Source organism: Salvia splendens, chromosome 17 (assembly GCF_004379255.2).
Source record: "Salvia splendens isolate huo1 chromosome 17, SspV2, whole genome shotgun sequence".
Taxonomy (NCBI): Eukaryota; Viridiplantae; Streptophyta; class Magnoliopsida; order Lamiales; family Lamiaceae; genus Salvia; species Salvia splendens.
The window spans coordinates 20,418,378-20,430,126 of NC_056048.1; the positions used below are offsets into that span (position 1 = coordinate 20,418,378).

Genomic DNA, 11,749 nt, shown 5'->3' on the forward strand with positions numbered 1-11,749 from the left:
AATCATTTTGCAATGCTATAAGTGTATGGTTCCATATTTGTGTTTATCGATGTAGTCCTACCTAGCTCCTAATTACATTTGAAATAGATGATTGTGTCCCATACTTTATTTCACAAAATTTAAGAATTTTGAAAATGGTTATTGATCCTAATATATTTAGAGAATGACGAAACATAAAAAGTCAAAAAGGCTACCACTAAAACAAACAATTAACCCTATAAATAGGCTATATAAATCCTATTATTAATTAGAAACATAAACATAAATCCAATCCAATAAAGATTTGTTCGGTTGGAAAGATTATATCTCATGATTAATTATGTACTTTTCATGAGATTGGATCTCACAACTTAATCCTAGATCAATAATCATATGATAATGGATCACAAACTAAAATAATCTCACAACTTAGTTGAATAATTATATGATAACGAGTTATATTAACTGAACAACACCTTATGGGATAAAATTATCCAAACCCAATTTCTTCAGCGCAAAAAATTAATTCAAAATTATTATTGAAATCAAATTAATTAAGGAGATAGAATCTGACTCAAAAAATGAACTGAAATTGAATCCAAAACTAGCAAAAATAAAGGGGTATTGCTGCCTAATATCACGAAACTTTCCAAAAATTTATTTTTCTCATAAACTTTAAACTTGATACTATGTAATATCACAAACTTAAATAATTGTTGAATTTTTCCACCTATTACATTAATATGAGATGGATAACCACATCTGTCCTCTAGAAACTTTGTTTATCACATTACTATCATTTTTCAATGGTAACCATGACTGATATAATGTGGTGACAAATGAGATGTAGCCAGATTTTGCCACCGTTGGAAAAATTCAACAACTATTTAAGTTCAAGATATTACATGTCAAGTTTATAGTTTGTGAAAATTATTACTATAACTCTTCAGAGAAAGAGAAAGAGGTCTTCATGGTGTGAAGTTGAGGCCCCCCATGCCAAGCTACACAAACTCAATCTCCACCCAAAAAAGGGTAATCAAAGACTAGAACCTAAAACTCTTCAACAACATCCATAAATAAAAGGTTTGACATATTTGTCTTTAAAATCTGAACAAACAAAAACTCAAATTTAGAAAGCCATCTCCATATATAGCTAAAGAAGCTGAGAATTCATCATCAACAACAACTATCTCCCTCAAGGCTCAAGGCAAGCATGGCTAGAGCTGCTTTTGTTGTAGTTATTGTGATCCTCCTATATTGCCAGTTTGCAACTTCAGACACTCCCCCTTACAACAACATCAATCCCATTTTTGACCCATGTGAAAGAGTTGGTGTGTGTGGGAGGGGAAACTGTGTGCATGTCACCAACAACACTCTTGGTTATGTCTGTGAATGCGAGTCTGGCTGGCGCCAGGCTCGCCTTCAGGAAGACGCCTTCCTCGCCTTCTTGCCTTGTGTCTTCCCTAATTGTATTCTCACCTCTCTCAAAAATAGTTCCTATGGTTTGTTTAATTTCTAATTTTTTTTTGAAAAATTTCAGGTACACTTAACTATACGTGCACGGACAACAACCCGCCTCGTTCAGACGACTATGATTATCAGGGGCGGACTAACATATCATATACAGACCGTAATAACTACTTCCTCTGTCCACGATTAGTTAATTAGGGTATATTAATTAAGTGCATGTTTAATTTGTGTATGTATGTATGTCTTGATTTTAGCTTGCTACACGGCCAACTGTGGAGGAGGAAGATGCAACATTACATCTCCCTTCACACGTAGCTGTTTATGCGAAGATGGTTTCCAAAATTTGCTCAATTCCACTACATTCCCATGCTACAGACAATGTAAGTAAAGTAACAACAGCTTCACCTCAATTTTAATAAGAGGGTAAATTTTTTTTGGTAAGCAAACTTTGTTAAGGTATTAATTTTAGTCCGTAATATTTGAGAATATCTTTTCAGGTCTATTAACTTCAACGTAATATCGTTTGAGCTATTATTTTACTATTTTAAACTTTTTTGGATGAAAATATTAAATATCCTCAAGCCCGTGAAGAGTATTTCAGTCTATTTATTCTCTCTTCTTTACTAAAATGTTGAATTTATATATCTTATTTTTTTGCCTCTTTATTAAAAGGGATAAGGAAAAAATAGTAAAGAAAAAGAGAAAAAGATAAGGAAGAGAAAGGCAAAACAAATTTAAGAGTGATAAATTAAAATATTATAATAAAGGAAAGAGAATAAATAGTCTGAAATGCCCTTCATGGGCTTGGGGTATTTTCGTCTAAAAAAATTTGAAATAGTGAAAAAGTAGCTCAAAAGATATTACATCGAAGTTAATAGACCTTAAAAGATAATGTTACGGACCAAAATTAATACTACCTTAACAAAGTTCGAGGACCAAAATTCTTTTTCCCTCTTTTAGTATATAAGTGTTGGTAATCACTATATATCCCACTATTGTTATTATGCTTTTAAATTGTTTACTACTACAGTTTAAACTAGCTAGGAAGTAATATTAATATATATGGATACTGATATCTCTGCCACACACAAAAATAGATGAATTTTGGCTATATAAGTGCTATATATTTGAAGGGTTTGAAAAACTGAGTATTATGTTTATGTGTGTGATAAATCATAAATTAGGTGCATTTGGAAATGAATGTTCTGGTTTGGGATTCAGCACTAATACAACAGTCATAGATCCTTTTGCTCCTCTTTCTAACAACGGTAAGACTAAATTCACTTTTCTTATATTTATTTTTATTTTTATGATTATTAGGATGATGTGAACGTGACGGAAATTAATTAATTGCACACATTAATTATCTTAAATAATTAATAGTAGTACCATATATTTTGAATGAAATCCGCACACATAGTTGCACACACCCCACACAACTTTAGGGTTTAAATAAAGTCATCAATAATAATACTACTAATAAAAAAAATGAATGAGTATTGTAATCGTTGATTGGCTGCTGCTGCAGCGAGGTTGATGGAGAGAGTTGCATTTGGTTGCATCTTCACATTGTTGATTCAAGCTGCGTCCAACTTCTACTTCTAAACGCCTTCTAATTTCCTAATTTAGATACTACTATGATTAATTTTATTGTTTATTTATCAATTACATCTCTTATGTTTATGTAATTCCTAGGAAGATCAAATTGTTGTAGTAATTTCTTTGTTCTCTAGGAGAAGGTGGTGCTTTTATTTATGCTTGTAATTCAGACTTGTTTTAAGTATGTATTCACGAATTGTTGTTCTTAGTGTAATAGGACTATTAATACTATTTCATTTTGCTAAATATAACGTATATACCCATCCAAAGTGGCTTAATGAATATAATAGTGGCTATTTTTGAGTCACTTTAAATTATTCAAATGTTAAAAATTATATAATCAATGCAATATTGCAATGAATGATTACAAAAATGTGTTGCCATTAAGGGTAGAGGATGTATAAAGAAGGGATGCAAGAAAGGGGAAATTTGTGGTATAACATCATTTGATCCTTTTTAAAGGGGCATTATTTTTTTAAGGTTGTGTTTGATACTATCAATTGGTGGATTGAATTTGGAATTGGAATCTTGAGTTTCAAACTCTAAATTCACTATTTGGTACCAAAATAATATTTAGATTTAATTTCAGTTTCAGTTTCAGTTTCATACTCCCTCAATTTAACAGTTTAAAATCTAGTATATTCAAATTAAATATTTGAAAATTCATTCCTTCAATATTTTTCCCTTTTAAGTTACTATTTTCAAATATAACACACACTTAGTGTTGCCCACGGTTCACGAACCGGCGGTTCCGGTTCGGAACCGCCGGTTCCGGTTCGGTCGAAGGCGGAACCGGAACCGAACCGTGAGGCTATTTCACGGTTCCGGTTCCGGTTCCGGTTCGGAACCGCCGGTTTTTCCGGCGGTTTAGGCGGTTCCGGTTCGGAACCGGCGGTTTCGCGGTTCGGTTGTATTTTTTTTTAATTTGAAATTTGGATTTATACAATAAATTGGAACAAGACAATGTATACTTCAAATAGAAATACGGCGAATAAGGAAGAAATGATATCTATTTTATTGAGTTTGAGTTGTAACGGACAACGATACATTACAATTTACAATATGTATACAAGTATACAACATACAATAATGTAATATAATTTGAAATTTGGACTTATACAATAAATTGGAACAAGATAATGGATAATTTAAATTGAAATAAGACGAATATGACGAAAATGATATCAATTTTATTGAATTTGAGTTGTAACGGACAACGATACATTACAATTTACAATACATATACAAGTATACAACATACAATAATGTAATATAAATTTGAAATTTGGACTTATACAATAAATTGGAACAAGAGTACAAGATAATGGATAATTTAAATTGAAATAAGACGAAGAAGGTGAAAATGATATCAATTTTATTGAATTTGAGTTGTAACAGACAACGATACATTCAATTTACAATACATATACAAGTATACAACATACAATAATGTAATATAAATTTGAAATTTGGACTTATACAATAAATTGGAACAAGACAATGGATAATTTAAATTGAAATAAGACGAATAAGATGAAAATGATATCAATTTTATTGAATTTGTGTTGTAACGGACAACGATACATTACAATTTACAATACATATACAAGTATACAACATACAACAATGTAATATAATTTACAAATAAAAAAACATGAAATGGGGGGAAAAATGGAAGAACTACGGGAACAAGTATAAGTGTATAACAATGCGTAATAAGAGTAGCACTTGAGTAATTAAATGGAAGCACAATAGCACAAATGAGAAATTGGAGACAAAGAGAGAGAATTGGGAGATTGAAGAGAGAAACTCTTATTAACATAAGAGTGGAGTGAATGTAAATGAGAATAGAGGGGGGTATTTATAGATAAAAAAATGGGGGGAAATGGAAGAATTTAATTTCAAATTTATATTACATTATTGTATGTTGTATACTTGTATATGTATTGTAAATTGTAATGTATCGTTGTCCGTTACAACTCAAATTCAATAAAATTGATATCATTTTCACCTTCTTCGTCTTATTTCAATTTAAATTATCCATTGTCTTGTACTCTTGTTCCAATTTATTGTATAAGTCCAAATTTCAAATTTATATTACATTATTGTATGTTGTATAATTGTATATGTATTGTAAATTGTAATGTATCGTTGTCCGTTACAACTCAAATTCAATAAAATTGATATCATTTCCATCATATTCGTCTTATTTCAATTTAAATTATCCATTATCTTGTTCCAATTTATTGTATAAGTCCAAATTTTAAATTTATATTACATTATTGTATGTTGTATACTTGTATACATATTGTAAATTGTAATGTATCGTTGTCCGTTACAACTCAAACTCAATAAAATAGATATCATTTCTTCCTTATTCGCCGTATTTCTATTTGAATTATACATTGTCTTGTTCCAATTTGTTGTATAAATCCAAATTTCAAATTAAAAAAAAAAATACAACCAAACCGCGAAACCGCCGGTTCCGAACCGGAACCGCCTAAACCGCCGGAAAAACCGGCGGTTTTGGCGGAAAACCGCCGGAACCGCCGGAAAAAACCGGCGGTTTTGGCAGAAAACCGCCGGAACCGCCGGTTTTCACGGTTAACCGCCGGTTTCCGGTCCAAAAACCGCCGGAACCGGCCGGTTTTGCCGCTGAAAAGCTGCCGCCGTCAGCCCCATCCCTGACGCCTTGATTTACGCGCCCGAACCGGCGGTTCCGAACCGTCCCGAACCGCCGGTTCGGTGACGGTTCCGGTTCAAAAAATCATGAACCTGAACCGGACCGCGACCCGAATTGCGACGGTTCCGGTTCGGAAAAATTGCCACGGTTCCGGTTCGGAACCGGAACCGCCGGTTCCGGTTCGCCGGTTAACCGCCGGAACCGGAACCGGTGGGCATCTCTACACACACTCAATAAGGCAAACATACACAAACCTATAATCATAATACAACTTCGAATCAGTCAAAACAATGACACGTGAATTGAACTTGAATTAGCTTCAACAATCTGCAAATAACACAGATTGCACTCCGAGAGTGACAAACTCTAAATATTGTACAAACTCCAAATTATGATCTGGACCATTAGAAAATTTAACATATGACAAAATAATAGTAACCGAAAATGTCAATGCAACATCAACTGTTGACACTGTGTTGACATTTTCTATTGCTACTATTTTGTACAATATATAAGTTTGCATTTTATCACCACCTCGAAACTCTCATTCATATTCAGATATGCTAAATAAAATTTTCAACCCTAATCCGATTCAAATTGATTCCTAAATTCATGTACATAAAAGAGATATATCCATGATTGATACTTTCAAGATAGATGGATTAGATTCAAATTTATATATCTAAGGAAAATAAATTAACTATATTTTTAAGCTAATAATCTCAAGGGACAAGAAAAAACATTGCAGCAAAAACATGCATCCATTTTGTTTCCGAAATTTGTAATTATAGAATTATGTATTTAACTAAATCGAGGCGAGGGCCCTCTTAAATTTCAAAATCAGCATAATTCACAATCCCTCACAGAGTCTGGTTTAGGTCTTCCTTTTCTGTTCGCTGCTCATCTTCTGGGCTCACACTCCTCTCCTTGAGAGGAGAGACAAGAGAGGGGGCAGTCCACACCGATTGCCCCGAATCCAATTCCCACTTACCCATCCAACAATTGTTTTTTTTTTATCAATATTTATGCAATATACTTGGAGATTCTTCGCAAAACACCGCCCACTCCTTCTCCATCTTGTTTAGGTATACAATTTGAATTACTTATTGATTCCTATTTTTATTGATTTTTCTGTTTTGAACTCTGCTGCACCTCGCTTCACTGTTCGATGTTGGTTGAATCTGGGAAATTGTAAGGAGTAGTTTAATAGATTCAATGCAATTGTAATTGCTCAATCTTCATACCTCTGCAAAAAACCCCCAAAATACAAATATTTTAGGTTTTGTGTTTGGGCTTTGATGTCTGAGTATCGCTTGATTGCTTGTGTAGATTCGATCTATGCTAGGTTTTAGGGGTGCTTCTTTTTCGATAACTTAGTGGGCTTGTGTTTGATTCCCAACATTATATGATAGTATCGTTTATGTTTGTGTGTGTGTGTGGTTCTTGTTTTCTGGTTAAGTGCTTATGGTTTCCATTTATTGGATAATATGTAGGCTGTAATGGGGAAAAAGGTGAAGAAGAAAACAAGAAGTTCTGTGAAAGAGAAATTGGGTCCCTCGATGTCTCCGACAACAGTTCCCAACGATGACACGAGCAATGCTGAAACAACTGTTGATGCAGTTGTGGTTATCAAAGATAGGGGAGTGTGTTCCCATGTTGATAAAGGTATCAACTTAGACAAACTTTCTGCCAAACTGCGGTCTTCAGAATCAAACAAGTGTGAAGATTGTCGGGGAAATATGGCTGATAGACGATCAAAGAAAGGGCAAGCTAAACCTGGGAAAAAAGGAGGGACGAAAGCAATTTGGGTTTGTTTAGAATGTGGGAATTATGCCTGTGGAGGCATTGGATTGCCAACTACGCCTCAGAGCCACGCTGTCAGGCATTCGAAACAGAACCACCATCCTTTGGTGGTCCATTATGAGAATCATCACTTGCTTTGGTGTTTCCCGTGTGGAAAACTTGTTCTTGGTGAAAATTCAGAAGACCATAAAGAGGTCTTAACCGAGGTTGTGAAATTGCTGAAAGGACAACCGGGTGAAGGATCGACTGTAGATGTTGAGGATGTCTGGTTTGGCAGTGCTAGTGTTACAAGTGCGGTGAAATCAGATTACTCTGTAAGCACCGCTGGGAAAGCTGGCTATTCGATTAGGGGATTGGGTAATTTGGGAAATACTTGTTTCTTCAACTCGGTCATGCAGAATCTATTTGCTATAAATAGCTTGCGTGATTATTTCTTCAAGTTAGATGAATCTGTTGGTCCTCTAAGTGCTGCTATGAGAAAGCTTTTCCTCGAGACCAGCAATGAAGGTGGGTCAAAAGGGGTACTCAATCCTAGATCCTTATTTGGTGTTCTCTGTAACAAGTCTCCACAGTTCAGGGGATATCAGCAACACGATAGTCATGAGCTTCTTAGATGTTTGCTTGATGGCATGTCAACAGAAGAGTTGAGTTTTAGAAAGCACAACAAATCTTGTGAGGTTTCAGTTAAGGATAAGACATTTGTGGATGGTTTCTTTGGTGGAAAACTTTCTAGCACCGTTAGTTGTCTGGAATGTTGCCACGCATCAACTATTTATGAACCGTTTTTGGATCTCTCCTTGCCAGTTCCTACCAAGAGGCCTCCTCCCAAAAGGACCCAACCTCCTCTTCGAGGCAAGAAACCAAAACTGTTTCCAAAGAGAAGCGCCCGGAATTTCTCCAAGGCTAGCAAAGAATCAAATAGTTCACCAAGAAAAAGTGTTCTTGACCAATCAATCGGTGGCAACTCCCTTGCATTGGTTGATTCGGCATTTTCAGATTCCACTGGTTCCTGCAGTGTAGCTCTTGATATGGGTTTATCTGCCGATGATCTTTCTGCTTTCCAGAATCCTGATAGCCAGCCAGCGAGTCAAGCAGTTGTAGAGCAGACAATCTCTTCTGATGCCTTTTCATGGTTAGATTACCTTGATCCGTGTCCGATATCAGAACAGGGTGATGCTGCCTCGGAAACTGATGATACTTCAGCAATCGATGATTCTGCAAAAGAAGATGTTCGACTGCAGGATACCTCATCGACTGCTGCATCAGATTCTAGGTTTGAGAGTAATTTAGAAAAAATAGCTCCAGAAATCCCCTTAGGCAATGCCAAAAACTATGATGCCCCTGAGCCGGGTGCTGTAGCCCAAGAACAGAATGCTTCTCTCCAGTTTGAGGATGAGCAAAGTGTTAAACCTGATTCTGATGGAGGTATTACGCCTGAAGGTTCTCTTACTGAGGACCGTTTTGAGTGTGATGGTGGTAAAGATCAGAGCTCTCCTTCATGCAGTCAAATTTGTGCAGAAGATTCAAATACTTCATGTAGGGATAACGATAGTTCGTCACAGAATCTGGATCCTAAAGTTATGTCATGTCAGAATCGAGAAGCTGATACATCTAGTGTTGATGTGACCGGAGCAGACACTGAGGTCTCATTAGCCATAGTTGGAAACGAACAAGAATCTTTAGATTTTGATGGATTTGGAGATATGTTCAATGAACCTGAGGAGTCTTCGGGTGCTAAGTCCTTGGACAATCCTGGTTCTGTGGCTAAAAATGGAGTAAATGGAAATAATACTAGTGAGTCTGATGCGGATGAGGTTGATAATGCTGATGCTCCAGTGACTGTCGAGAGCTGTTTGGCTTTCTTCACAAAGCCGGAATTTCTTTCCAAGGACGAGCATGCTTGGCAATGTGATAATTGTTCAAGAATCTTGCGAGAACAAAGAGCAAAATCGAGGAAACTTAAAAATCCTAAATCTGATGCTGTGCCCAACAGTTGTGAGGATACACATCCTAGCAGTGATGGAAAAACTTATGACACAGAGAAAAGTATGAACAGTAAGGCAGAAGTTGATCCTTCTGATGGCGGGCCGCTACCCCATAATGAGGATAGTTTGGAGAATGGGAGATGCAAGGTTGGAAACTACGTGGTAAGTGAGATAAACGGTATTGAAATCCAGTCAGAGAATGTGGAACTTCAGGCCACAAGTTCATGTCCTGGTTCGTCAGAAGGTTCAGATTTAAGTAATCGAGGTCTTGATCCACATCAAAGAGAATGTGATTCTGAAAAAGATGTGTCTATGAGAAATGAGTTGCAATCTGTGAAGTGTGAAACAGAAGTCAGTGAGCACGAGGATGTAGACTCAGAGAAATTGAAAGTGAAAAGGGATGCAACGAAGAGTATACTAATCAGCAAGGCTCCAGCTATTCTAACAATCCACCTCAAGAGGTTTAGCCAAGATGTGAGAGGGCGCTTGAGTAAATTAAACGGCCACGTGAGTTTCAAGGAGTCAATTCATCTCAAGCCTTACATGGATCCCAGGTCTGATTACACTTTACGGTGCTCATATGATTTGTTGTTTTGTTATTTAGTTTATAATTTCTCTTGTTCGTTTTTCTTGGTAGCCCGATGTGATTTGTCCCTTGTTTGAGAGTTGTTGCTAAGTATACGTGTTGATAATTTAAGAAGCAGTAAATGTTTTAATCTGCAGAATGCAAAACTAGTTATATTTGGGACATAGCAACATGATTTTCATATACGTGCAATGATATCCTTTGTCTTCAACATTTGCTGAGATTTGTGGAGTGAGACGTAATATGCCTTGATTTTGGATCTGCAGGTGCAGCGAGGACAACTGCACACCCTCATACCGTCTAGTTGGGGCCGTGGAGCATCTAGGGACAATGAGGGGTGGCCACTATGTTGCGTATGTTAGAGGTAGCCCCGGTTACGGGGATGATGGCGCCTGGTATCACGTGAGTGATGCTTACGTGCGCCAGGCTTCTCTCGACGAAGTTCTGCGCTGTGAAGCTTATATTTTGTTCTATGAAAGAGCTTGAGAGGAGATTACATTTTTGTTCATTTATTTGTTTTTCTTCTCACATTGAGATACACAGATGAGAGAGAAAGAGAGGGAGAGTTAGGGGTTTATAACAACCATTGCTGATACACGAAATTTTGGATGTGCATTGATCTCAAAATGTGAGAAATCATTCACAGATGATCAGGTGTTGCAACCTTGTATACTTATTTTTGAAGTGTTCTTGACCATATTCCAATACTTGCATCATTGGGTGTGACTGACTTTGATTTTTGGAGTACTGTTATTTAAAGTAATGTGAAAATCTTACTCTCCATCCGTGTCATCAAAGATGATTCATTTTCATTTTCTGTTTGTCTCAATTAAGTTGATAACTCATTATTAAAAATAGAAATATTTTTTTTTCTATTTTATTTCTCTTTTACTTTATTCTTTCCACGTAACACCCAAAGCTAAATTGTATAAAATTTTGTGTTGACCTAGAAAAGGGTTATCTTTCTTGGGACAGAGAGGGTATTTTATAAGACCATATCCTCTATTAAATGAGAACTATGCACTATTCCAATCTTTAATACCATTGCTTACATTAACTTCCCCACTTCTTTTTTTTGGAGAAACAAAACTTTAGAATTATACTACCACATTTAAGAGCATCAAAGGTAGATCTTGACTTTATGTTGGGCCACTCCAATAGCTAATTCACATACTGGGGAAGGGACCAATTGATTTTGATGGAAAAATGTGATGGGACAAATTATAGCCAGATAAATATTTTTAAACAGTACTTTTCATCAAGATTTTAGTGTGGGTGGAAGACAAGAGGCCAAATTGCTTTCATTTGATTAAATAAATTTTCCTTAGGTAATGATCATGGTATGATCCTAGTTTTGATTCTAATGACACTCAATGGGATCTTTGATTAAACCCACCTTGAAAACCCACCATGAATTCTATTTTAAGTCCCTTCGATTTGGGAGAATTTAGCTCAACCAAACAATTTTTTTTCACAATCAATTTTTCTTTATTTTATATTATATCTCATTATAATATTATCTAAATAATCGACCCCCCTAGTCCTTACGCCTCTCAAAGTACAACCACTAAGCTAAACTAAATATCTAGCGGAGAGATAGGTTAATACCCAGGGCAACCAAATGTCTCATATTTGAGTCCTTAC

General features: G+C 35.8%; 2 protein-coding genes across 2 annotated transcripts; both read left to right on the top strand.

The window, feature by feature from the left end:
* The first annotated feature begins 981 nt into the window (after window positions 1-981).
* Window positions 982-3,264, top strand: LOC121774053 (latent-transforming growth factor beta-binding protein 2-like). Its single transcript, XM_042170971.1, has 5 exons — window positions 982-1,448; window positions 1,520-1,609; window positions 1,704-1,829; window positions 2,634-2,717; window positions 2,978-3,264. Exons 1-5 carry the CDS (start codon window positions 1,193-1,195, stop codon window positions 3,052-3,054), a joined length of 633 nt encoding a protein of 210 aa, XP_042026905.1. The 5' UTR covers window positions 982-1,192; the 3' UTR covers window positions 3,055-3,264.
* A 3,296-nt stretch (window positions 3,265-6,560) lies between these two features.
* On the top strand, window positions 6,561-10,876 carry LOC121775003 (ubiquitin carboxyl-terminal hydrolase 2-like). The gene is made up of 3 exons (XM_042171933.1): window positions 6,561-6,816; window positions 7,225-10,073; window positions 10,372-10,876. The coding sequence occupies exons 2-3, from the start codon at window positions 7,231-7,233 to the stop codon at window positions 10,589-10,591; spliced, it is 3,063 nt and encodes a 1,020-aa protein (XP_042027867.1). The 5' UTR covers window positions 6,561-6,816; window positions 7,225-7,230; the 3' UTR covers window positions 10,592-10,876.
* The last annotated feature ends 873 nt before the right edge of the window (window positions 10,877-11,749 follow it).